This window comes from Saccopteryx leptura, chromosome 9 (genome assembly GCF_036850995.1).
Source record: "Saccopteryx leptura isolate mSacLep1 chromosome 9, mSacLep1_pri_phased_curated, whole genome shotgun sequence".
Lineage (NCBI taxonomy): Eukaryota > Metazoa > Chordata > Mammalia > Chiroptera > Emballonuridae > Saccopteryx > Saccopteryx leptura.
In genome coordinates, this window is record NC_089511.1 from 61,742,921 (window position 1) to 61,769,957 (window position 27,037).

Below are 27,037 nucleotides of genomic sequence, written 5' to 3' on the forward strand. Positions count from 1 at the left end.
AAAGCATATAAACTCACAATGTTGGGCAGGTAAAATTATTTTAAGGATATTATAGTAGATGTTGCATATTATTAGCCAAAAATTAAACAGGATTAATTTTGTTTATTTGTTTGTTTCATTATATGTTTTTGTTTGTATTTTGCTGTGATGAGAGATCATTTTAGTCTTGAACTTGTCGTTCACTGGAGTACAACTAGGATGACCTGACCTTTTTCTTCTTTCAGCTTTCATTCCTCAGCTTTCAAAGAGGTAAGATCTAACATCCTTTCAAGCTTAGAGCTCCAAAGGTATGCGACTCAAAGTAAGAATAAAGAGCAGAATCTATCTTGAGTAAAATCCTGTGTGGGCAACATTTGAAAGGGAACGCAATAGCATGATATTAAATGAAAGAACATTTTTGAGGCATTTGAAGCCAAAAAATAGAAATTTTAATTGTTTTCTCTGGCTTCTCCAAGAAGTTGAAAATGAGGTCTGTATTCTTTGGAAGATTCTGATTGAAAAGAAGATCTTTATTAAGTTTTAGAAAAGCCAAAGGCAAGGATATATCTGTGATAGCTGCTCAAATATTTCCTGAACATTATCTCTTTCGAGGGACTGAAGCTCTGATGAATGTGGCTGTCATCTCCAGAGATGCTGTATACTGTACAATAAATAGATCTATGCCTGGATATTTAGTCTTCTATGGAAGAACACAGAACACAAAGATTCATGGGTAAGTTTATTTTGCTTGGTGCTGATTTTACATCAGTGCAGGGAGGTATGCAATTTTAAACTCCAAATTACCAGGATGCTATAGATCACCAGAGCTCAGTCTGCAAAGAGGCATGCTTGTGCAGCTAAAGCAGAGATGTCTGTGAGTTAAGTCAGGTCTGACTCAACAGTCTCCAAAGTAGAAGCAACAGCGGATCCAGAAATACCAGTCCTTGCCACGCAGGCTGCTGACTCTCCAGCCAGAATAAACTAGGCTAGATGAATTTTGTTTTTGTCACGTCTGATTCAGCAGCATGCAGCTTAACGGGCTGCTTCCCCAAAGAGAGGACTAGTGGACATCTGCTCTCCAAAATGACTGGCATGTTCCCTAAACTAACATTTTCTCTAAGACTTTTACACTATGTATCGCTTAAGTGTAATTTTTAACTTTTTGAACAATATTTGCAAAGAGTTAATGAAAGAGATTATAAATACAGACCAAATATGTTTTTCTTATCAGATTGTGTTGCTGCAGTTGAGATTTATAGAATGTGATGACCCCCAAGTATTCTTCCCTTTAGCCCAGTGAATCTGTAAAAATAAAGCTCACTGCTCCCTCACACATGACAAATGAGCATCCTCTACCCTGGATATCGACTAGGGATACATTTTAGATTATCTGAAAGGCACAGACAATGTTTTTAAGTCTACCCTGATGCTTTCACATTAATAGTGTCCCACCGCATTCAACATAGAAGTAGGGCTGTGTTCAAGCAGAAGCTTCATCCTTTGCAAAGAGGACAGCGGATTATAGCCCAAACCATTATAGGTGCAACATGAGTTCTTGCAAAGTTTGAGGGAGCCTAGGTGGTCATCCCACAGTAATTCAGAGCCATCAACCTACAAAATGTGTGTTCAAAAAAATGAACAATTTTATTTCCTTTAAATCAACCCTCTCAGATCCCCTTTCTTTTTTGCGTGCCTCTCATATTTCAAAGTGCATGTTGGAAGCAAGGCTGGAAGTGTCAGGTTCTATATAAAACCCTTAGCAAACCAAACTGAGCTCTTCACTGGAATGAAGATAGGTGGTAGGGACCAAGGTTTTATGGAGGTTATAGTAGCATTTTTTGGAAGACCATGAAGATAAATTCCCCCAAAGCAAGGGCAATGTCTTATTCATTTGTGTGTGGCTCACACAGCTAGCAGTGACTCGTTTATGGAAGGAATCAAAGGATATTGGTTGATGCCATTGATCATTCATAAAACAAAAAATTATTTCACATGTTCCATGAAAGTCTCCATGGAACATAAGAAGATTAATAAAGCAAGGTCCCAGTTCCAGAGTTTATCACAGCACCATTTGGTCCAGACTTCAAATTCACAAAAGGCTTGGAAGATAGACATTTTTTATTTATCCACATTTAATTATATATATACACCTCTGTAAAGGTAATATTGACAAGATTGAGAGCTGAATTTGTTCATCAAACAAATTTATATTAAGCCACAATGTTTGTAACACTTTTGATTTTTTTTTTTTTTTTTTTGGTATTTTTCTGAAGCTGGAAACGGGGAGAGACAGACAGACTCCCACATGCACCCGACTGGGATCCACCCAGCATGCCCACCAGGGGGTGACGCTCTGCCCACCAGGGGGCGATGCTCTGCCCCTCAGGGGTGTCGCTCTGTTGTGACCAGAGCCACTCTAGTGCCTGGGGCAGAGGCCAAGGAGCCGTCCTCAGCGCCCGGGCCATCTTTGCTCCAATGGAGCCTTGGCTGCAGGAGGGGAAGAGAGAGACAGAGAGGAAGGAGGTGGGGGGTGGAGAAGCAAATGGGCGCTTCTCCTATGTGCCCTGGCCGGAAATCGAACCCGGGTCCCCCGCACGCCAGGCCGACGCTCTACCACTGAGCCAACGGGCCAGGGCCAACACTTTTGATTTTTTAGAAGGATTTAACTAGTACATTACCCCATTTGTTTAAACTTAATCCATCAATCATCTATCTGTTTTTCTATACGAAATAAATGATTCATAAAAAAGTGGCCTCCAAGGTATTCAAAATGAACATTGTAATACGGTGGACTTTCATGTGATTTTTACACTTTCTTTTCCTGTATCACACGTTTTGAAAGCTTACATTGAACACATATCACATATAGTTAGAAAAATGTAACAAAATCATAATCATCATGCAAAATGAGAAATAGGGTTCAGCAAATGTATGAATAAGAAGAGTCAATTAAAATGTTTGACCCAAAATGACTAGAAGGATGGAGTTCTATGACCAGATCTGAAATTGAGTGTTCAAAAAAAGGAACTAAATTGGGAGAAGACATATTTTTAATCCAGTTGTGGACATGATGAACTGGAAGTACGAGTAGAGCATTTACTTGGAAATGTGGAAGAGAAGATTGGGAAAAAGCAGGTGACATAGAAATACAGGGCCATTAATGGGAATGAAATTGCAAAGAGAAGGGTTAGTCCAAATGGACAAAATAAACTTGTACGTTTAAAAAGTGAAGGAATTAAACAGACCCACTGATACAGAAGTAACCTGTCACCATGGGAGTGGAGGAGGCCACAAAGAGAAGGCATGTCACCACACCAAAGGCAAAGTGTCAAGGGATAGTGGCTGGGAAAGCCTAAGGTATTTGGTGATTAGGTAATTTTCTATATTCACACAGAGAAGTAGGTAGGCATTATGTTCTCAAGAATAGTTAACATTATGAAAAGCTTAAGAAATAATAACAAATGAACAAAGCAAAACGTATAGTATGGACTTAGCTTTGTAAAAGAATTATGGATATAAAAAAGCACAGAAAAAATAATTCACTCAACAGTAATTCTGGAGCAGTTAGCCACTGGGAATACTGAGATGAACAAGACAGATACCCTTGACCTCTACGTTGTAGGTAGGATAGACAGTAAATAAGCAAATATATAAAGTAAAGATAACATTGACTGGTGATAAATGCTAGGAATAAAATAAAGCTCTATGTGATGGAGGTTACTGGGGGAGGGAGAAAGTGACAACCTAGCTGAGGACCTTGCATTTAAGTTGATATCCAAATAGAAAGAAGAATCCAGCTCTCAGAAAATGGGAATTGGGACTGCAGGCTGTCCTAGGAAGAAGCACCAGCTAGAACAAATTCCCCAAGACAGAAGGAAGCTCGATGAATTCTGAGAACAAACCAAATTGCAATATGCCTGGAGCTGTATGGTGATTATAAGACATGGTTCCTACCCTGGTGGAGACAGACTCATACACAAATTATTACATCTATTATGATAAAATACTGAGACAAAGAATAGTACAAAGTGCAATGAATACACAGTAAAGGAGAACTGGCGGTTCTGGAAGCTGGCAGACATGATCTTTGAGTTTTCAGACACTTTTGTGAGGGCTTTTGCAAATATTGGTGACTACCAAGTGGGAAATATTGCTAGAAGAGAGAATCTTTGTAAAGAGCAGGGGCAGGCATCGCTAAGGCAATAAAAATAGAAGCTGTTAGGTTAGGAAATATAGGAGAAGCTTCTGGACCTGAGAAGAAAGGGGAAATCTTCCAGGGACCCCTGACTTGTTGCTTATCCTGCAGACCATAGTCCAAGGCCACAATAAGTGAAAAAGACCAGAGCTCTACATCAGCACGGTCTTACCTGGAGTTCTCATCAGCATTGCTTCTTCAAGGGAAACCTTAGGAATCAGGGACCCAGGACTAGAGAAGAACTCTTCTTTCAGAGGATGTCCATGCTCACTTTCCTGGGTTCCCCCAGGGTACAGAACAATCTTCTCCTCCCCCAGCCATCAAGTCTGGCTGGAGAATGGACCACCCATGAGAGGTGAGGGATGAATAAAGCAAGAATCAGTAACTGAGTGATGGTAATGGAGGACGTTGCTGAGAAAATAAATAGCAGTATATAAAAACATGTCACAATATATGCAATAATGACAAGTTCAGGAGAGTATGAACAGTATGTTATGGTGGCAGCTGTGTGTATGTGTGCAGTGTTGGGAATCAGAGTTGAAAAGTCAGGTTAGGGTCAGCACATAGTAACACAGGTTAGGGTCTTAAAAGATTTCCTTTGGGACTTTATGCTTGATCTTGTTGGCACTGAGGCATTATCAAAAGCATTTTAAAAACAAGAGACCCATGTTCAGTTATGCATTGTAGAACAGTTCTAAATGCAGTTAGAAATATTATTGTGGGGCATTAAACTAGGAGGTTGAATAACCAGTTGGGAAATGACTGCAGTCACTGAGGCAAGAAATGATAAGACACTAAATTAGGATAGTAACAGTTGAAATACAAGGATAGGTTCAAGATCAAAAGGAATCACAAACAGCATAACTGAAAGAACTTGGGCATTACTTAAGTAGAGGAATAAGAAAGAAGAGCCAGCACGGGAGCCCGAGTGGCTGGAAATGCTGCTAACCATTACATGGAGCCCTGGGAGGGGATATAATGGGAGCTGGGTGCAGTAAGGTATGTGTTTTATACATATTGATTGTGTGATGTTTGCAGAATATGCAGGAAGGGAGATGCAATTTAGGCATGGTGTCCAGGAAAGGTTGAATTTAGATACCAATACAAACCACTAGTTATAGGAGTCTGTTGAGAAAAAGAGAGCTGATGAAATAATTATAACTTTTGACCCAGCTGTTAGCTGCCACTCAGATCACATGGGAACCTTTGAATAATCGGGAAGAATACTCTTTGACAGAAGGTAGAAACAACCCCCAAGATCCCAGAACCACAGTCATCTGAATTCTCCAGCTATGTACTTGGCAGAAACTGAACAACAGTATCCACAGAGAAAACATATTTTGTCTTGTAGATCCAATTTCCCTTGCCCAAAATTCTTAGTTTGGATATAAAGACTATATGATATCTGACATATGGTTGGTTTAGGAATTTTTGTTTTCTTCAATAATTTGATCAGAATTACATATGACCCATTTGATCACATTGCAACCAATTGTAAATTTAGTAAATATTTAACAGAAATCTATAAAAAGCTTGCATACATGCAAGTTAGATGGGCCGTGAATATGAACTTGAAAACAGATGCACAGATTCTTTCTAAAGTTTTCTCCTTCAGGGTTCCTTCAGTTTTTTATCTCTCCTAAAGAAGTCAGCTTGACCGTGGAATTCTTCTGTGGTTTGTTTTGGTAGCTCCGTAAATGTCAGAGAAGGTGAAAGTGTTAGAATGGTCATTGCAAATGATCTCCATGGTACCTAGTAATATTTAATGATGTGTTTTGGTTAGTTTGATTATTCTGTGGTTTTAAAGATCTAGTCATTATATTTCATTTCCCTAGGTCTTACACTACCTCAGGCAATCAGTATTTAACATGAGTTAAATCTTTGGTTTAAGTAAACTGCCTAAAAATTATCCTTAGTTATAATGGCAAAGTCCTTCCCTTTGGTGAAAGTGATGATTTGTTTGCTTATTTGAAAAATGCCATCAGAGTATCTGTACACAGTAGTAGGCTCTGTGATTTGGTGAGGTTTCTTTTTATTAATAATTGATTTTAAAATTATGACAGGAATGTACACTTACCACTTGCAAACTATGAAAGCATAAAGATTTTTTTTTAAAGTGTCCTTGATCTGATGGTTCAGTGGTAGAGTATTGGCCCAGCATGTAAAAATCCCAGTTTAGATTCCCAGTCAGGGCACACAGAAGTGACCATCTGCTACTCCACCCTGCCTCCTCTCCCTTCTCTCTCTCTCTCTTCCTCTTCTTCTCCCACAGCCATGGCTTGAATGGTTTGAGCAAGTTTGCCCCAAGTGCTGAGGATGGCTCTATGGCCTCCCCTCAGGTGTTAAAAATGGCTCGGTTGCTGAGCAACCAAGCAGCATCCTCAGATAGGCAGAGCATTGCCCTGTAGAGGGCTTGCCAGCTGAATCTAGGTCCGGATGCATGAGGGAGTCTGTGTCTGCCTCCTTGCCTCCCTGCCTCTCAGTTGATTGAAAAAAAGAAAAGATTTAAAAAAAAAAAAAGAAAAAAGTGCAGGATTGGAAAAATGGGCATAATTTCATACACTTAATAGCTATTTGTACAGGTATGGATAACATTTATAAAAAGAGTGATGTATTAACCTCAAGGTTTTTGCTCTTACTTTTACCTTTAAAAATCTGCGATTTTCCTGTAAGCACTTATGGATCTATTTTATTCTTTTTAAAAGCTTTATGGTAATATGTAGTATAACTCTTCCACAATTTAATAATGACCATATGAGTGCTACTGTAGAAGCTACTATTGGTGGATACTATACTGCTCTGAACAGCCTTACACACACATTTTTGCATATTTTATCTGTAGAATATATTCTTAGATGAGTTGCTGGCACAGATGATCAATGAATTTTTAATTCTGACTGATATTGCCAAATTGTCTTCCAAAAAAGTTGTAACAATTTGCATCCTCACTAGCAGTGAATAAGAATGCCTGCTTTCCTTGATCTCCTTTAATACAAAATTCTAAAATATTTCAGAATCTTTGCCAACCTGATGATTCTAAAATGGTATCTTGTGATTTAGTTTGCATTTGAGAAATGGTATCTCATTGTAGTTTGACTTGCATTTCCTTAACTATTCCTTTTTCATTGAATCATATATTTATATATTTTGCATATTGGGTGTTTTTTATTTTTGTTTTTCTAATTTGTAGGAACTCTTTGCTCATTAAAGAAACTAATGCTTCATCATATATGTTGCAAAAATACTTACCAGTCTGTTCAAACCATGAATTCACTTATTTTCACAATGTTAAACTTTTAATTTTATAACTTAAAATTTATGAATTGTCTATGGTTTCCAGTTTTGTATTTTGCTTACAAAACATTCTCAACATTGTAAATATAAAAGCAAAGTTTTCTATGTTTTTAGTTTTAATATTTAATTCTTTGTTTCATCTGAACTGTTTTGGACATAAAGATTGAAGTAAGAGTTCAGTTTGATATTTCAAAAATCTTAAACCACTTATAATACTCTATCATCCCCTCATGTTTTATCATCTATCAAAATCCTTATGTAATTTAGTCTATTTCTTGACCTTATTCTGTTTCATTTTTCTGCCTGACAAAATCAAATTTGGCTTTATAATGTATTTAAATATACTGAAAGTTTTCTTATTTTTTTCTCTTTTTAGTATTTTCCAGGTATCCTTTAATGCTTATTTTATCACAAAATGCTTAGAATCAGTTTGGGTAGTAATTAAACATTGAAATTTTGTTGATATTATTTTAGAAATTGTTTTAAATTAATTGATTTATACATCAACTTAGGAGAGATGTTAAAAATGGCACAGATGATCAATGATGTTAAAATGTTGTCTTTTTACCACTCCCAACAGAATATATCTTTCCATTTATAAATTACTCACTGACGGTCCTCAAGCTCTAAATTTAAAGGTTTTTTTACATTAATCTTGCACATTTATTAAGTACATGCCTATATATTTTTTAGGTCTAGTTCATGTTGTACGGAAATCTTTCCATCAGATATGTATTCTGTGTGATGTGTGTTTATATATAGAAAGTTCATTAATGTTTTCCAAGATTTTGGATTATTTTTAAAAGTTTCTTTAGTTTTTCTGTGCTGCTTTTCTTGGTTATTCAAGACTCAATCTTCTACAAAGAAATGATAAAATTAGCTCCTCCTTTCTAATTTCTTTACTCTCATTTCTCTTGTATATGTGTACTGAAAAGGAAAAAAATAGTAATGTATTCACGATACTTTTGGCTATTCGGAAATTTTACACTTTTACATAGGAAAAGCTGTCAATCCTAATTTTAAAGTTTTCGTGTCTTGCTTTGAAAGATCTTTCCCATTCTGCAAATGCTAAAGGCATTTTATATTTCCTTCTAATATTTTTTAGTTTTCAGTTTTACATTTAGATCTTTAATCCATCTGGAATTTATTTCTATATATTGCATGAGATAAAAATCTAACTTTATTTTTTCCAGATGGTTTGCAAAATTTCCCAACATCATTTATAAAATTGGTCAGTTTTTCCTCACTAGTTTGAAATGCCACTTTAGTCGTACTCTAAATAGATCAGTTTTTTTGAACCAGAGCTTAAAACTAAATGAAATGAATTACAGTGAAGAACAAAAAACATAGGCAAGATGTAGACATTGCGATAGAGTTGTAAACAAATTATTTAATGTATATATAACAACATACAAAAGTCATTCATAGCAAAGTAGTATAAATATGAATAATTCAGAGAAAATATTTTTATAAAATATTCAGAGGCTGGACACTCAAAAAAATATAAGGCTATAGCAGTTGATTGCTCAAACATTGTTTAGAGTTACTCTCATCATATGGAATGTTATTTGAAGCCCCAGAGCTATAAACATCCTCCAGCTGCCTAGTTTAACCCCAAATCAGATGTTTCTGAGAGTATATCAGAATATCCTCTAAATAAAAAAAGCAAAGTCTGAAATTAGAAAAAGAGTGACAATCTCTTCTTAAAATTCAAGATTGTTTGGTTTTTTCACTTACCTCTTTAAACCTCTGTACTATTTCAGTCTCTCACTTTCAGGCACTACAGTAGAGAGAGAGTGGACAGAGACTTGGCCTCTTGCAATTCTTTCTTTTAACAAGAAAGTTAATTAAAGAGTCATTGAGATTGCATGCCAAAGATAATAAGAGTCCTTGTTAAACTCTGACACCTAGGTGGAAATCCTAGAGCATGCGCACCAACAATACATGCCTTCCCAGGGCTTTGGAAAGTTGCTCTTAAGTTAACAATTAATATTATAATAATGAATCCTGATACTTCTCGGTCCTGTCTTTCTTGTCTTGTAAGTCCTGAAATGCTGCTGCATGTTAATGGAACTTCAACAGAGCCAGTTTATACATTTGTATAACAATCTTCATTTTGGAAGATTAAGTAGAGTGTTATTGCCAATGCAAATCTTTATTATCATATAATTATCTGTACCAGCTTAAATAAAACATATAACAAAAGTCATGAAAGACAAAGACAGTTCACTAATCTTGCAATGTCATGTTCTCTGAGACTCGGCTAGGAAGGATAAAGAAAACCCACAAGATGTCTAAAAAGGAGTTTTTACACCGCATCATTAAAAAACATATACCGCATTTTCTCACAAATGAACTGTTTTGAAGGAGGACATTTGACTGAGCTTTAACTGAGTAATTAAAATACAACCATAATAATACGCCGCTTCCTTTGGTGGTTGGGGATTGGCATGTGTCTGTAGAGGCTGGTACAGAGGTATGGCCTGCATCAAATTAGACAGATGATCTGAGTTATTGATTACAAGTTAAACAGAGACAAATCCAAGGATGTCAACATATGGGACGTAGCTGCTGTCTTGCCACTTTACAGCAAACACTGGAGTGTTTTCGAACATTACTATGTTTAGCAATCTAAAATAAAAAAAAAATACAATAACAATAAATTTTTAACTTTTCATGAGGGGCCTAGGGATACAACCTGGATTTATGTTTTGTTTTTAAATAAACTAAAGAAATATAGCCTTTCTTTCTGCAATAAAAACAGTAAGTTCAAAAGAGTGAAAGTAGTGGCAGTTAGGGGAACCAATGATGCCCTTAACAGTCTTCCTTGGAAAATGTTGTCAGGGCATGTTTCTATTTTTTTTTTTTTTTTATATAATTTTATTTTTTTAATGGGGTGACATCAATAAATCAGGATACATATATTCAAAGATAACAAGTCCAGGTTATCTTGTTGTTCAATTATGTTGCATACCCACCACCCAAAGTCAGATTGTCCTCTGTCACCTTCTATCTTGTTTTCTTTGTGCCCCTCCCCACCCCCTATCCCTCTCCCATTCCCCCCTCCCCCCCGTAACCACCACACTCTTATAAATGTCTCTTAGTTTCACTATTATGTCCCACCTACGTATGGAATAATACAGTTCCTGTTTTTTTCTGATTTACTTATTTCGCTTCGTATCATGTTATCAAGATCCCACCATTTTGCTGTAAATGTTCCATACACTATGGAATACTACTCAGCCATAAGAAATGATGGCATGTTTCTATTTTTGTCACCATTAATTGTTGAGATGGCCCTGGGTGCTCCTTGCCTTCCTGCCAGTCTAAGCGAAGCTGGACTCTGGACTTTCTATTCCCCAGGCCTCTGAAGAGTGCTAATTACAAAATACTTTGCTTAAAACTGGGAGCCCATTCACAAAGCCAAGCCAAATCTCAGATTTGAAAGCATTAAACATTATCTTTGCAACAGCCATGTTACTACACCATCTACTTTTAGAGGCCCAATGTTTGTTTTGCTAGAAGAAAAAAAATTAAAACATGAAAACCATGCCATGCTCAAATCTGCAATAATAAGTTGTACATACATGTTGTAGGGGGAACATTCACCATAAAACAGTCAACATAAAAACAGATTCTGCTGAGGCATTTTTATAAATAGCAGTTATTATTTTGTTTTAAACTGCAAAGCATTTAAAGTAACATGCCCTTAAAAGTTCTTGAGTTTCTTTCTTTATATAGATATGATTTCCTGATCTTCTGATCTTTCATAAAATTATTATGAAAAATTATAAATGTATTCCATTAGTTTCATGTTTGATTTTACAATCATAGTGTTAAAATTAGAAACACGTGAAAGAAAAAAAGAGAAAGAGAAACATAATATCAAGCATTGAAGTAGCCATTAATTGGAAATTATTATTTTTCCTGTATAAAAACAATTTGCCTGTGAAACTTTTTTTTTTTTGTATTTTTCTGAAGTGAGAAGTGGGGAGGCAGAGAGAAAGAGACTCTGGCATGCACCCAAACAGGATGCACCCAACCAGGATCCACCTGGGATGCCCACCAGGGGGCGATGCTCTGCCCACCAGGGGTGCTCCTCTGTTTAAACTGCAGCCATTCTAGCGCCTGAGGCTGAGGCCATGGAGCCATCATCAGCGCCCCGGATAACTTTTGCTCCAATGGAGCTTTGGCTGCAAGAGGGGAAGAGAGAGACAGAGAGGAAGGAGAGGGGGAAGGGTGGAGAAACAAGTGGGCACTTCTCTTGTGTGGAGTGTCTGGGAATCAAACCCGGGACTTCCACACGCCGGGGCGATGCTCTACTGCTGAGCTAGCCTACCAGGGCCTGCCTGTGAAACTTAAAAAATGTTTTGAAGAGCATGTCACACACATTTATAGATAAAATTGTCCAATTAATTGTCAGTAAGTCACACCCAATTTAAGGGTATACTCTGCCTTATATTTAACGTTTCTCTTTAGCATAATAACAAGAATAAGTATGCTTTGAACCCCCAAAAAACAGTTTTGGAACTGTTTGCTTCATATAATTACTGTCATTATAGCAGGTAAATTTTCACAGTATATTTTAAAAGCAAAAGTTGTTTTAAAATGTTTTGAATCACCTCCATCTAGAAAGTACAGCAGAATATAAAGGAAAAATAGGACTGTTCAACACTGGAGAAATGAGCTCTTAAAGCAGGGAACAAAGGTAAATTTCTCAATTTCCACAATGCCATGCCATACATATCTGACCCCTGTCACTAATCTCAGGCTGTTGGCCACCTATAGGACTGATGCACGCATCCATCACCACCATCTTCCCTGAGACCAAAGGTCATCTCCAGTAGTGGCTCCCTGCTTCAGTGCTTCCTTGCATCAACCCGCATAACTCGACTTGGCTATACAGGAAACGGTGAAGTGCAGTTAAGTAAAATACTGACAAATACTGCAAATCACGCTCAGAGTGGAAATTGTGACTTTACTAGCATTCCCAGTATTTCCTGCCTCACAACCAGTAGATCTGTAACTGAAATGGCTTGCTGTGAATTCTACAGTGCCCAGCCAAAAGCAATAAAATTTCTGTGAGAGCATATGCGCCATGACAGAATACCATATCAACCCAGAAAAATGATTTCCCCAGGAAGGTCTGTGCAGCGAAGAGGGCTCTCAGTACTATGAAAGCTGAGCAGAAATTTCCACTGCTTCTAGCTCACAGTGAAGTAATTTTAAAGGTACATTCTCCTTTGTTTGTTCTGCATTCACTGAATGTACATTTCTTTAATGTCAGAGAGACATTGCAGAAAGGATCAGAGGAGATAGTCTGACAATGGAGCCAAAGTTCAAAGCTTCTCTGTTTTCAGGTAACAACCAGTACGGTTTGTCTGTACTAAATCTGTTGAGGGCATGTCATTGTAACCCTGTCCGTAGTTTTTCAAACAGCTCCGGGAAAACAAATCACTTAGCTGTTGAACAACTATAACGTCTGCTACCATTACACAAAAGTTGTAACAATAGCCACTAATCAAAGGTCTTTCCATTCAGTTTAAAAAAGAAGAATTTTCAGCTTTGGTTTGATAACCTATAAACAAAAGGCCTTTCAAAGTGAAAGGCAACAAGCATTTATTTGAGATCAGTGGAAATAGCTATTGGTAATGCACTGAAACCCAAACAGTGCGCTCATTGGGAGACTGAGGCAATAGGTGTTTAAGAGAAAGGAAAAAGGAACAATTACCTCAGTAGAACGAAGGCATTTCTATTGGTGCAGATAACATAACATAGTGATGCTAATTCTAAGCAATGTGCTTAATTTTTGTCAGGTAACCTTTAGTCTAGTCGTCATAATATCTACTTTCTTGTTATCCTGGCAAACAGTTCTTTGGGACACAAGGTTGCTTTAGGCCCAGTCCGAAGGTTGTTTTGCCCTGTTTTAACATTCCAAAGTATGAGGCATTAAGATATGCAAGGCAGTTCCTCTGGAGTGGCAGCTACAGCTCCGTCTTAAAGTGGCTCCATTATATTATTTGGACAGGTTTAAGACCAATTATTTTGTTTGCTTTGGAAAATTATTATAGGCAAGGTTATAAAAAAGAAAGAAGGAAATTCTGTTTGTAAGAAGAAAAGTCAAATATTTTAGTCGCATGCTGCCGTCAATAAATAACTATGGTATGGGGGAAGGGTCATCAGCCGTGACCAGAGAGGCCTGCAGAGGCAGAGCCAAACCCTCTTTAGAACCACTCTCCCACTCCCCAGGAGAGACCTCACTCTCAGCTGGTTCAACTGGGCCTCTGTTCTCTCTTCGCAAGGCTTCTGGCTGGTGTCGCAAGGAGGCGCGGACATCCAATGCCAAGACAACCAAGCGGTAGAGGTGTAACATCACCACGAGGAAATTTTTCACAGCAAAGAACACCAGCATCTGGTTGATCACTTTGAAATAGGTCATCAATATGAGACGCATGACAAGGAAGGGGCCGTCTTGTATGAAGACACTGATTCCAATGTTCCACAGATCGGCAGTGTACTGGCAGAAGAACAGGCTGGGGAACCTCTGCGCTGTCAGAGACGAGGGACGCACGACATGCTGTACTAAAGACAAAACATAGACTAATTAGTGTATCTCTCTGAAATGTCAAAAAGTAAAAATGTTCAGGGTACAAGGCTTCAACAATGGGTGCTATGCGAGTTCATGATTGGGAGGGATTCTGTCATTTCATTCTGACGGAACAGGTGAAGCCACCCTGCCATTTAACATCCTTGGTCATTTTATATTCAAAGTCTATGTATTATATTTTCAATAAAACCCATCAAAGAAAGCCAGACCTCTAGTTTATATCTGTTTAAGAAATTCAGATCACCTTCTAGTCCTCACACTGGGAGAAGCACAATTGAGTAGGATAGAGAGAATAAAGAACAGAGGGAACCACCATCTCTGTCCTTGGGGCCTACAGTGTAGGGGGGTCACAGAGCAGGATGCTCTAGGCCTCAAGTCATGGGGCCTGGGTGCCTGTCTTTGGCCTCCACATTTCCAGCAGGAAGATGTTGGTCAAGTTACTATCTGTCTGGGCTTGTTTTCTTCTTTGAAAAATAGGATAACAATGATATCAGTGAGGAGAAGACCCTAGTCACCAATTCTTTTTCTTTCCATTATAATAACAGCCTTGATTTCTTTCTTTTTTCTAACATTATCTTTCCCTTGGGATAATGAATGACTTACCTGACTGCCAAGTTTGGAGATGGAACCAAGTATACCTGACCCAGATGCTCTGGACTCTCTCTGAGATCTACCCATTTAGTGGTTAACTGACTTCATCCTATGTGCACACTGTGTTGTGGAAATCCAAGCACTTATATTCATATTCAAACTTAATTCATGTAAAATATATTTTTCAAATGGTGGTGAAAAAAAAAAGCCCAAATAAATGCCATTGTTATTTTATTTGGTCTAATTCCTTATGGTTTTGTTTCACAGTTTACGACAAAAACTGGATCTAATTACTGACTTTCTAGTTGAACAAAAGGAGGTCCAATCAACAAATAAACATTTTTGTTTTAATTCCTAAAATGTGAATTTAATTCAGGGTCAAGGGCAGAAAATAATCCTTTAATAATAATAAAGCCTTCCATTTGGAGTTTTCAAACAAAGAATGCCTTGTCTACTAAAGCCTGCAAACATTATGAAGCTGCTTTGATATGAACATAATGTACTGTTTGCTGAAAAATACAATATTAATTTAGTCAGAAGTAACATTTGGTCTTTGTTTTTCTAACAGCTGCATACCATTATCACTCCTAAAAGTTTACAAAATTTCTTCCTTAAATAAAAATTTTCTTAGCAAGGCTATAAACCACAGATATGGGAAGGTGAGGACAAGCAGAATGAATAATAAAAGAAAAACTAACATAAGATCAATAATAGCCTTTGCAAAGAAGTTAGGGTCAGGAAAAGGTTCCCAGGAGAACTCCTAAAAGTATTGTTCGACATCTAAAGTGATGGTGCCTAATATTCTGTCAGAAGACACCAGCTGATCAATGAGTATAGGATACCTTTTAGGGCACATTATGACAAAGCCTGTGAGTGTGTGTGTTTGTGTTATTGGCATACATTTGTTTGTAATTATTAACTAGTAATTCAATTTTTAGTATTTCCAAAAAGCTACAGCCACTCTTTCCCTCTATTCTGGTGATAATTTTATTTCAGAAAAGTAGATGCTAAGGTCTGAAATGACCTCTGAACCCTCTAAGCCTAGCTGAGTTCACAAAAAAAAAAAAAAAAAAAAAAAAAGGATGTAGAAAAATTTAAATAGGCCTACCCTAAGATTAATTGTAATCTTGAGGCCATAGGGTAGAGTAACAAAAAAGTCAGCCTTAAGGACATTGTAGTTATTAAATTCCAGACTTTTTTCAAAATAACATGGTGTCCAGGATGATTCCCAAATGAAGACTTTTAGGGTTCTTAGAAGTTATGGGAAAATTCCAGATGAATGTTGTCCAAAAAAACCTCTGTGATGGTAAAAAAAAAAAAAAGTTCTGTGTACTGTCTAATACAGTAGTGAAAGGTGGCAATTGAGCACTTGAAGTGTGGCTAGTGTGACTGAGGAGCTATACTTTAATTAATTTTATATCTTAAATAGCCACATGTGACTCGTGGATAAAGTATTAAACAATGTAGCTCTTGATTGTCACTAGCATGAAATACCTGGCTACAATTTACTTCTTGCAAAGTCTTAGAGATTTATGTCTTTATTAAAATAAGATCAATGGGACTTCTAAGAGCTATGACTGAGGAAGATTTTAATTTTCAATTTGGCCCTGAAACTACTATTATTCCCTGTGATGTTTCAATGCACAGGTCTGATGAAGGCATGAAAATAACCCCTTAAAAATGTCAAGAGATAACATGCATATGCCAGCAACTATACTAAGCACTTCACAAACTATATCTTGCTTAGTCATCACAAGATCCCTAGCTACTATAAATATCATTCCCACTTTGTGGATGAAGAGTCACCCTATGAAGTGAACACTCAACTATCTCACACTCACCATGTGTCAGAGTGGGTCCGCAGGTGACTTTCCTAAGTTTTAATCTACCTTTTGCCTAAACTTTGTGCCTAAACTGAATTTTTATTATTATGTCAAATAATAAAAATGACAGATCTCCTGAATGCTTCCTTAGCTTTATTATATATATAAGAGTTTCAATTTTCTGTTTCTTTGAGAAAACATCAACACACTCACCTGCCAGGTCAAGTGGAAACTGCAGCATGCTCCAGGTCCAGATAAAAAGGATGGCATAGACTAGCACAGGGTTATTCCTAGGATACAGACAACATTTTAAATTAACAATAAAAATATGATCACATTAAAAAAGAGAAAACTTTCTCTTTCTTCTCATATCTGAGTATACCCTGAGAGGTTTATTATATCTTGTATCTTATTTATAAGAAATATATCTTTCTCCCCTGACCAGGTGGTGGTGCAGTGGATAGAGTGTCAGACTGAGATGTGGAGGACCCAGGTTTGAAACCCCAAGGTCGCCAGTTTGAGCTTGGGCTCATCCGGTTTGAGCAAAGCTCACCAGCTTGGGCCCAAGGTCACTGCCTTGAACAAGGGTTCACTCGGTCTACTGTAGCCCCCTGGTCAATGCACATATGAGAAAGCAATTAATGAATAACTAAGGTGCCGCAATGAAGAATTGATGCTTCTCACCTCTCTCCCTTCCTGTCTATGTCCCTATCTGTTCCTCTTTCTGTCGCTATCACAAAAAAAGAACAAAATAAAGAAAGATATATTTTTCTTATATATTCTTGAAAAATCCTTGCATAGTTATAATGGAATAATAAAAAAGAAGGGAAATAAAAAACCCCAAAACAAGAAATTAGAGAGGTTGGGTTTAATCACCAAATTTGCCAACATCTGTGTTAAATATGACAAACCCTCTTAGTCCATATTGCTGTCTTTAGTTTGGCAAAAGCATGCCAACACGGCCCTGGCCGGTTGGCTCAGTGGTAGAGCATCGGCCTGGCGTGCGGGGGACCCGGGTTTGATTCCCGGCCAGGCACATAGGAGAAGCGCCCATTTGCTTCTCCACCCCTCCCCCCCCTCCTTCCTCTCTGTCTCTCTCTTCCCCTCCCGCAGCCAAAGCTCCATTGGAGCAAAGATGGCCCGGGCGCTGGTCATGGCTCCTTGGCCTCTGCCCCAGGCGCTGGAGTGGCTCTGGTCGCCACAGAGCGACACCCCGGAGGGGCAGAGCATTGCCCCTGGTGGGCGTGCCGGGTGGATCCTGGTCGGGCACATGCGGGAGTCTGTCTGACTGTCTCTCCCCGTTTCCAGCTTCAGAAAAATACAAAAAAAAAAAAAAAAAAAAGGCATGCCAACACTTAGGAAGAGCAATGTAGAAAAATATTAGATGTTGGGAGACAACATCAGAGTAATGGCGGTGTAAGAGATACTTCTGATCTCTCCATTTGAAATTTCAACAAATTGCACAACTATAACACAGAGAAAGAATACCAGCTGGGCTTTCAGGAGCAAGCACCTAATGGACTAAAGGTGGGATGGGTGGAAAAGGGGGACAGAAGATATAATGCATTGGTGGTGGGCTTTGGAGAGAAGACAAACTCAGAGTGACTGGGATTTTTCTTTTTCTCTGCCAGACTATGGGGAGGAGGGAAGCTCTGGATGCCCAGGTTTTTTCTGAGGGGTAAGAAGACAGAAACTCATAGTGACTGGGTCTCCTTCTGCTGGGAGGAACAGTGAGATAGAGGGGCAGAAGGGGAGATACTGAACCAAAGCAACCAGAATGTTGGGTCACGGCCAGTGTTCCATGGTCAGCCTGTAGCCTTCATTCGGCAGAGACATAGAAAACTAAAGTGCAGCCTTCCAGCCTCCCAGATCCTGCCTTGATCATCTTGCGTTATGGAGAGTGACAGAGATAAACCCCACAGATAGCTCTCCAAAGCCATGCTCTCCCTTAAAAAATACAGGTGTTCCACATCTGGTCCCAGGGACTATTTAGAAGTGGGTAGCTGTGCCCAGAAGGCTGAGATCACCATTGCTAGAGCCATGAAGCCACAAAGCTGAATCATAAAACCTTCACAACATGCTCCACCCACCAATGCAACTGCAGCCAGGCTTACTTTATTAGGACAGTAATATCTCAGCAGAGTACAGCCCACAAATTTCACAGAGCTAAAACTTGTAATCCAGTGCCACCTATTGGAAGAAAACAGTAACCTCTCAATACCAAAATCCATTTCTCTTTCTTTTCCTTCTATTCTTTTTACTCTTTTGAATTTTTTTCTTTAATTTGTATATTTTTATTATTTTTTTGTTGGTATATTGTTTGCTTTTGTGTTTTTTTGTTTTTGTTTTTTGATGTTTGTATACTGTGGTCTTTCTTTTTTACCTGTCATTATTTTTAAAATTTTTATTGTATTTTTTAAATTTTTATTTTTTAGTTATTTTTTTTGTTAGAGTTCTTAATAATACCACTCTCAAATGCCATTAAAGGAGAAAAAATTGAATACCATAGCTATACAAGACAGAGATGTACTGCAGAAAGATAATAAAAGATCTCCAGAAAAAATATCACATGAAAACTTTGGAGTTAAATGACAGAGTATTCAAAATTAAAGTTCTGAAAATACTCTACAAGATGCAAGAAAACACAATAGACAACTTAATCAGCTCAGAAAACAAAACGAATACCTCACCAAGGAGATTTAAACTTTAAAAACAGAGAAGAAGAACTCAATACATGAATTGAAAATGGAGGTAGCAAGTTTAGCTTATAAAGTAAGCCAGATAGAAAAAGGAATCAGTGACATTGAAGATAAGATAATAGAAGATGCCACAGAAAGAACAGGAGAGAGATTCATGAATCAAAAAAAGTGAGAGATCTCTAAAAAATTGTCTGACTCTATCAGAAAGAGCAATATAAAAATAATGGGTAAATCAGAAGAAGAAGAAGAGAGAGAAGGAAATGGAGAGCCTATTCAAACAAATAATTAATGAGACTTTCCCAAGCTATGGAAAAACTTAAGAGCATAGAATCCAAGAAGCAAACAGAATGCCAAGTTACCTCAACCTAAACAGAACTACTCCAAGGTACATCATAATAAAATTGTCAAAAATCAATGACAAAGAAAGAATTCTTAAGGCATTTAGGGAAAAAAGAACATAGCATATAAAGGAAAGCTCATTAGGTTATCATCATACTTTTCAGCAGAAACTCTACAAGCCAGAAGAGAGTGGACCAAAATATTCAAAATACTGAAAGAGAGAAATTACCAGTCAGAATACTATATCCATCAAAGTTATCCTTCATATATGAAGGAGAAATAAGAACTTCTGAAGACGAACCAAAACTGAGGGAATTTATCATCAGAAAACTATCACTGTAGGAAATACTCAAGGTAATTCAACCAGACACAAAGAACAAAACAAATCAAAATGACAAGTAAAAGCTCCAATAAGGTCACAATAAAAATAAGGATAAAATCTATGACAACAATAACATAAAAGTGAAGCGGATAAAGATTTGCAGTAGCAAAGGAGTATGGAGAGCAGAAGCACTCATAAGACAAAGGACTCTTATACATATGACAATTTTCCTCTTAATAACCTAATGATGACCACCCACAAAAAAGCCACTACTGAAACACATAGCTTACAAAAAGAAGAAACCGGAGAAAGAAGTAGGAATACCACCAAACAAAAACAACTGACAGAAACACAGAAGAGAAAAACTAAAGAAGACAGAGTTACCAAAAAGGAAAACATAAAATGGCTGCAGGAAATTCTCAAGTGTCAGTAATTACACTAAATGTAAATGGACTGAACTTACCAATAAAGAAGCACAAAGTTGCAGATTGGGTCAAAAAGCAAAACCCAAATGCATGCTGCCTTCAAGAGACACATCTAAGCTGCAAGAACAAAAGTAGACTCAAAATGAAAGGTTGGAAAAGTGATTCTCCAAGCAAATAATATATTTTTTAAAAAAGCAGATGTAGCCATACTCATTTCTGACAATGCTGACTTCAAGACAACAAAGTTAACCAGAGACAAAAATGGATATTTCACAATAATAAAGGGGATATTGTTTCAAGAAGACATATGCTTCTTAATATGTAAGTACTGAAACAGTGAGCACCAAAATATATGACATCTACTAACTGATCTAAAAATATAAGCAGACAAAAATACAATCACAATTGGAGACCTCAACACAACATTGATCATCCCAGCAGGTAACCAATAAAGAAATATCAGCTTTAAATGACACACTAGACAAATGGACATAATAGACATTTACAGGACATTTTATCCCAAAACATGAGATTATAGATTCTTCTCCAGTGTGCATGGAACATTTTCAAGGACAGCTAATATATTGGGCCACAAAACTAACATCAACAAATTTAAGGAGATTGAATATATGCCAAGCATATTTATTACTATAAAGCTATGAAATTAGAATTCAACTGCAACAAGGACGTAAAGAAACCCACAAAAATGTGGAAAATGGCCCTGGCCGGTTGGCTCAGCGGTAGAGCGTCGGCCTGGCGTGCAGGGGACCTGAGTTCGATTCCCGGCCAGGGCACATAGGAGAGGCGTCCATTTGCTTCTCCACCCCCCTCCTCCCTCTCTGTCTCTCTCTTCCTCTCTGCAGCCAAGGTTCCATTGGAGCAAAGATGGCCCGGGCGCTGGGGATGGCTCCTTGGCCTCTGCCCCAGGAGCTAGAGTGGCTCTGGTCACGGCAGAGTGACGCCCCAGAGGGGCAGAGCATTGCCCCCTGGTGGGCAGAGCTTCACCCCTGGTGGGTGTGCCGGGTGGATCCTGGTCGGGCGCATGCGGGAGTCTGTCTGACTGTCTCTCCCAGTTTCCAGCTTCAGAAAAATACAAAAAAAAAAATGTGGAAAATAAACAACATCTAAAACGTGAATGGGACAAAGAAGAAATAAAAACAAAGATCAAAAGATATATACAGACAAATGAAAATGACAATATGACATGTCAAAATTTTTAGAATGGAATGAAATCAGTAATAAGAATACTATTTATATTGTTACATACTTATATCAAGAAGTGACAGAGATCCCAAGTAAACAACCTAATATCACATCTTAAGGAACTAGAAAAAGAAGAACAAAAGCAAACCAAAGTCAGCAAACAAAAAGAAATAGTAAAAGAGCAGAACTAAATGAAATAGAAACAAAAGAACTGTAGAAAAAATTAATACAACAAAGAGCTGGTTCTTTAAAAAGATTAATAAAATTGACAAACCCTTGGCTAGTCTCACTAAGGGAAAAAGAAAAAGAATTCATATAAGCAAAATATGAAATGAAAAAGGAAAAATTATCACAGACATCATAGATATACAAAGGATCATAGTAGAATATTATGAAAGATTATATGATACCAAATTCAACAACCTAGAGGAAATAGATAAATTCCTAGAACTAAACATTCTTCCTAGACTGAGCCACAAAGAAGTGGAAAACCTAAATAAATCTATTAGCAGGAAGAACATAGAAACAGCTATCAAAAACCTCCACAATAATAATTGTTCAGGTCCAGATGGCTATACTAGTGAAGTCTACCAAACATTTATGAAGATTTGGGATCTCTTCTTCACAAAGTCCTCCAAAAAATAAAACAAGAAACAACACTCTCTAACTCATATTGTGAGGCTAACTAACATAATCCTGATACCAAAATCTGGCAGGGACAACACAAAAAAAGAAAACTACAGACCAATATCTCTAATGAATACAGATGCAAAATCCTCAACAAACCCTTGGCAAATCAAATACAACAACACATTTGAAAATGAATACATCATGATCAAATGAGATTCATTCCAGCAGCACAAGATAGTTCAACATAGGTAAAATTGATCAATATGATACACCACATCAACAAAAAAAGAACAAAAATCATATGAAATATATCCTATCAATAAGATACAACATCCTTTTATGTTTAAAACACTCAATAAAATTGGAATAGAAGGAAACATTCAATAAGATACAACATCCCTTTATGTTTAAAACACTCAATAAAATTGGAATAGAAGGAAAGTACCTCAACAGAATAAAGGCCATATATAACAAATCATCAATTAATATCATAATAAATGGTAAAAGAAATGAAAGTTTTTCCTCTAAAATCAAGAACAAGACAAGGCTGCCCACTCTCTCTACTCTTATTTAACATAGTTCTGAAAGTTTTAGCCAGAGCAATCAGGCAAGAGAAAGAAATAAAAGGCATCCATATTGGAGAAGAAGTAAAGGTATCACTTTTTACAGATGACATGTTCCTGTATATAGAAAACCCAAAAGACTCCACCAAAAACTGTTAGAAACAATAAACCAATACAGTAAAATCATAGTATAAAAAAAATCGATGTACCACAGTCTATTGCTTTCCTATATGCCAATAATGAAACCTCAGAAAATGAACTCAAAAAACAACTCCTTTTACAATTACAACAGAAAAAATAAAATATCTATGAGTGATCTTAACAAAGCATGTGAAGGAACAAGGACCTATATACTCAAAACTACAAAGCATGGTTTAAAGAAATTTTAAAAGACACATGAAATGAAAATAATATTCTATGTTAATGGATTGGAAGAATCAACATAGTTAAAATGGACATATTACCTAAAGCAATATACATATTTAATGCAATCCTTATCAAAATCCTAATGTCATTTTTAAAGTAATAAAACAAAAAATTATCAGATTTTTATGGAACTATAAAAACCCCAAATAGTCAAAGCAATCTTGAGAAGAAAGAATGTAGCCAGAGGTATCATAATACCTGATTTCAAATTATACTATAGAGCCATGATAATCAAAACAATATGACATTGGCAGAAAAACAGACATACAGATGAATGGAACAGAATTGAGAGTGCAGAAATGAAACCGCATATATATATGGACAAATCATCTTTGACAAAGGAGCCAAAAACACAAAACGGAGAAAAGAAAGTCTCTTCAATAAATAGTGCTGAGAAAATCGGAAAGCCACATGCAAAAGAATAAAACTTGACTACAGTTTGTCCCCTGCACAAAAATTAATTCAAAAATGAATCAATGACCTAAATATAATATCTGAAACAATAAATTACATACAAGAAAACATAGGTCCTAAACCCATGAACTTTAGTTGTAGAGAACAATTTGTAAATTTGACCCCAAAGGTAAGGGAGATAAAGGTAAAAATAAATGGGACTATATCAAACTAAAAAGCTTCTGCACAGCCAAAGAAATTGACAACAAAACAAATAGGCAGCCAACTAAATGGGAGATATTTTCAAACAACAGCTTTGATAAGGGGTTATAATCCACAATAAAGAACTCATGAAGCTCAGCAACAAACAAGCAAACAATCTAATTAAAAAATGGGCAAAGGATCTGAACAGACACTTCTCCCAAGAAGACATATAAATGACCAACAAATATATGCAAAAATGTTTGTTTTTGCTAGGTATTCATGAAATACAAATCAAAACTACAATGAGATACCATCTCACACCTGTTAGATTGGCTGTTATCAACAAGACAGGGAAATATCAAATATTGGAGAGGCTGTGGAGAAAAAAGAACCCTCATCCACTGCTGATGAGAATGCAAATTAGTACAACCATTATAGAAGAAAGCATGGTCATTCCTCAAAAAATTAAGAACAGAATTACCATATGACCCGGGAAATCCCTCTACTGGTTATCTACCCTAGAAACTTAAGAAAATTGGTACGTAAAGACACATGCACCCCCATGTTCATCGCAGCATTATTCACAGTGGCCAAGACATGGAAACAACCAAAGTGTCCCTCGATAGAGGATTGGATAAAGAAGATGTGGTACATGAATACAATGGAATATCAATCAGCCATAAGAAATTATGATGTATTACCATTTATGACAATATAAATGGACCTTGAGAATGTTATATTGAGTGAAATAAGTCAAGCTGAAAAAGCTAAGTACTTTATCATTTCACACATAGATGAAACATAAAACTGAGACTCATGAACATAGATAAAAGTGAAGTGGTTACCAGGGGTAGGGGGATGTGGAAGAGGGGTAGGAGGAAGGGAGTAAAGAAAGACAAATATAGGATGACAAAAAATGATTTGATTTTGGGTGATGCATATACAATAAAACAGTTCAAATACTATAAAAGTGTTTAACTGAAACCTATGTACTCTTACTGAACAATGTTACCCTGTTAAATTTAATTTTCTAAATAAAATTTTGTTTAAATGTTAGACATTGGCTTCGAAATATCAGAAGGCTGATTTCAAGAAATTTTAAGGAGAAAAAGTGAAAATTGTTCTAAGATCCCAAGATTCTAACTTAAAAATACATCTCAAAAGGGCTAGATGGTGCCAACAATAAAAAGTTCAGCATATAAAAGAAAGCAGTATTTGGAAAACAAGGGAGGAGATAAATCCAATAATCAAAGATTGACACCAGATTTTAGGATGTAAGTCAGGGAACATGTTTTATTCACCTCTGTATCAATGGTGCCAAGAACAATGCCTAGCCAATAATAGACACTCACCAAATACTTGTGAATGGAACTGTTGCATGTACAAAAGAAGGACCCATACTTAGAAAATATACAGATGTCTTTATCCTAGAAGAAGGGTCTTGAAAACTGAAGTTATAAAGAGTAGAGGTTACAAAAATGCAAAACTATTTCAAAAGTATCAAAGTCATTTTTTTTAGTAAAAATACAAATGAAGTTATCAATTTCAGGTTAGTGTTGTACTAACAGATTTTGTTGTCAACTTCCTTGTCAAGAGGGATTTTCAGATTGGAGAGGGACAGAAAAGCATCAGGGAAGAGTAATTGAAACCAAACTAATTGAAGTGATTGTAAAGAATAACTTTAAATGCTTTAAGTATTGAAGCCCCCCAAAATTAGATCTCAAATCTCTAAGAGAGTTTGTAAATGAGATTTCTAAAGCATCATTATCTGTCTTGGCAGTTAATGGTGAAGACAAGATTGCTGACAAAAAAGAAAAAAATAAAATCTTAACTTTTTAAATGACATAGAAGTATATATCTCTCAATCTACAAAAGACACATTTACTATTGATCTTAGTTAGATTATATAAGTGATTAAAGATTTCTGAAAGTCTTTATGGAAAACAGTAATTACTAGGACTCAGCACAGGTTCCCTGAGAACAAGTGCATTCAACTCTCCAGCTCTCAACTATGAGTATTCCCTCTCCCTCTCTCCCTCTCTCTCTCTCTCTCCCTCCCTCCCTCCCTCCCTCCCTCCCTCAAATAGAATTAAGATTACCAGGCAGGTAACAATATATAAATTAACAAAAGATATTGGGATTTTAACAAAGTTTATGAAAATGCCTTTCATAGTGTTCTTATAAGCAAGATTAAGAAATTTTCTGGGTGTGAGTACAGTTAGGTGGATTCTTAATCCTGTAAATGATGCTCTGAAGGGAGCTCTCTAATAGGATGCTGAAGGCTTTGCCTTTGATTCTGTTCTACTTCGTATTACATCAATGACTTGGTTGCTTGACACTGATTAAAGGCTTCTCATATGCACATATGATATGGAGGTTAAATGAGAAACCAAAACCTTGGAAGACAAAATCAAGATCCCAAAAGATCTTGACAGGATGTAACTGGATGATCTAGAATAGGATAGATGAGGTAGCATTTCTTTGTAGCAGTCATAAAAAGGCTCAAAGATTTTTTTCCCTACTATTATCTAATTATGTGTCTGGAATGCAACATGTTTTATAATTTTGCAAAATCAAATGCAATCATAAGTTGCTTCACACAAGAAGTATAAAGTCTAGAATTTTAAGAAATGCCTGAGAAATGCAGTCTATAACTTTTCCCTCTTTTCAATGCCAATGTCTATTTATAGTAGACCTTTAAGAAGTGCCTGAATTTTCTAATAATTTTACTTATAATGTCTGAACTTTGTTGAGACAAGTTTCTAAGTGTTTAACTCTATGATCACACTTCATCCTCAGACCACTTATTATACTTAGACCATTGGGGAAAATGAGGCATACATAGTTGAAGAAACTTGTTCATAGTCAAATGTGTTTATAATATATTGGGAGCAGAAATCAAAACTAAATCACTGATTCCAGCATCTACCTTTTTAATCATTACACGACTATATGAAGGTAATGGAAAGTTTTAGCCATGCTCTATCCTACGGTGTTCAGAATATATCTGAAATATTCTGCGTTGGGCTTTGTGTTAGGAGGAACACTTAACATTTTTTATTCCAAGAGAGAGAGACTAGGATGGTGAGAGAACTTAGAGCTAAGTTATATATGGACTAGTTCAAGAAACTGGAAAGTAAAAAAAATTCTTTTAAAACTTTATTTTGTACATTTAGAAGGCTATCATGTGGAAAGGAAATTAAACTTATTTCTTGTGACTTTAGGGGGCCAATTTGGGTTCAAAGGATTTTAGTTGCACCTATAATAATCGAAATTTCATCACAATAAAGGAAAGTACTTTCTAACAATATTAACTTAAAATAGAATAACTTGCCCCTGGGGTT

At 36.7% G+C, this 27,037-nt stretch overlaps 1 protein-coding gene across 2 annotated transcripts in view; it reads right to left on the minus strand.

Annotated features, from left to right (window-relative positions):
• Positions 1 to 11,452: 11,452 nt before the first annotated feature.
• TMEM26 (transmembrane protein 26) overlaps positions 11,453 to 27,037 on the minus strand; it is a 50,898-nt gene continuing 35,313 nt past the window's right edge. The window contains exons 5-6 of one of the 2 annotated variants that reach the window (XM_066349754.1): positions 16,703 to 16,779; positions 11,453 to 14,050 (exon numbers count right to left, since the gene is read on the minus strand). In XM_066349754.1, the coding sequence (XP_066205851.1) occupies positions 13,626 to 14,050; positions 16,703 to 16,779 (502 nt within the window). In that variant the 3' untranslated portion in view covers positions 11,453 to 13,625. The remainder of the gene's footprint in view (positions 14,051 to 16,702; positions 16,780 to 27,037) is intronic. The other variant, XM_066349755.1, reaches the window with a different exon arrangement.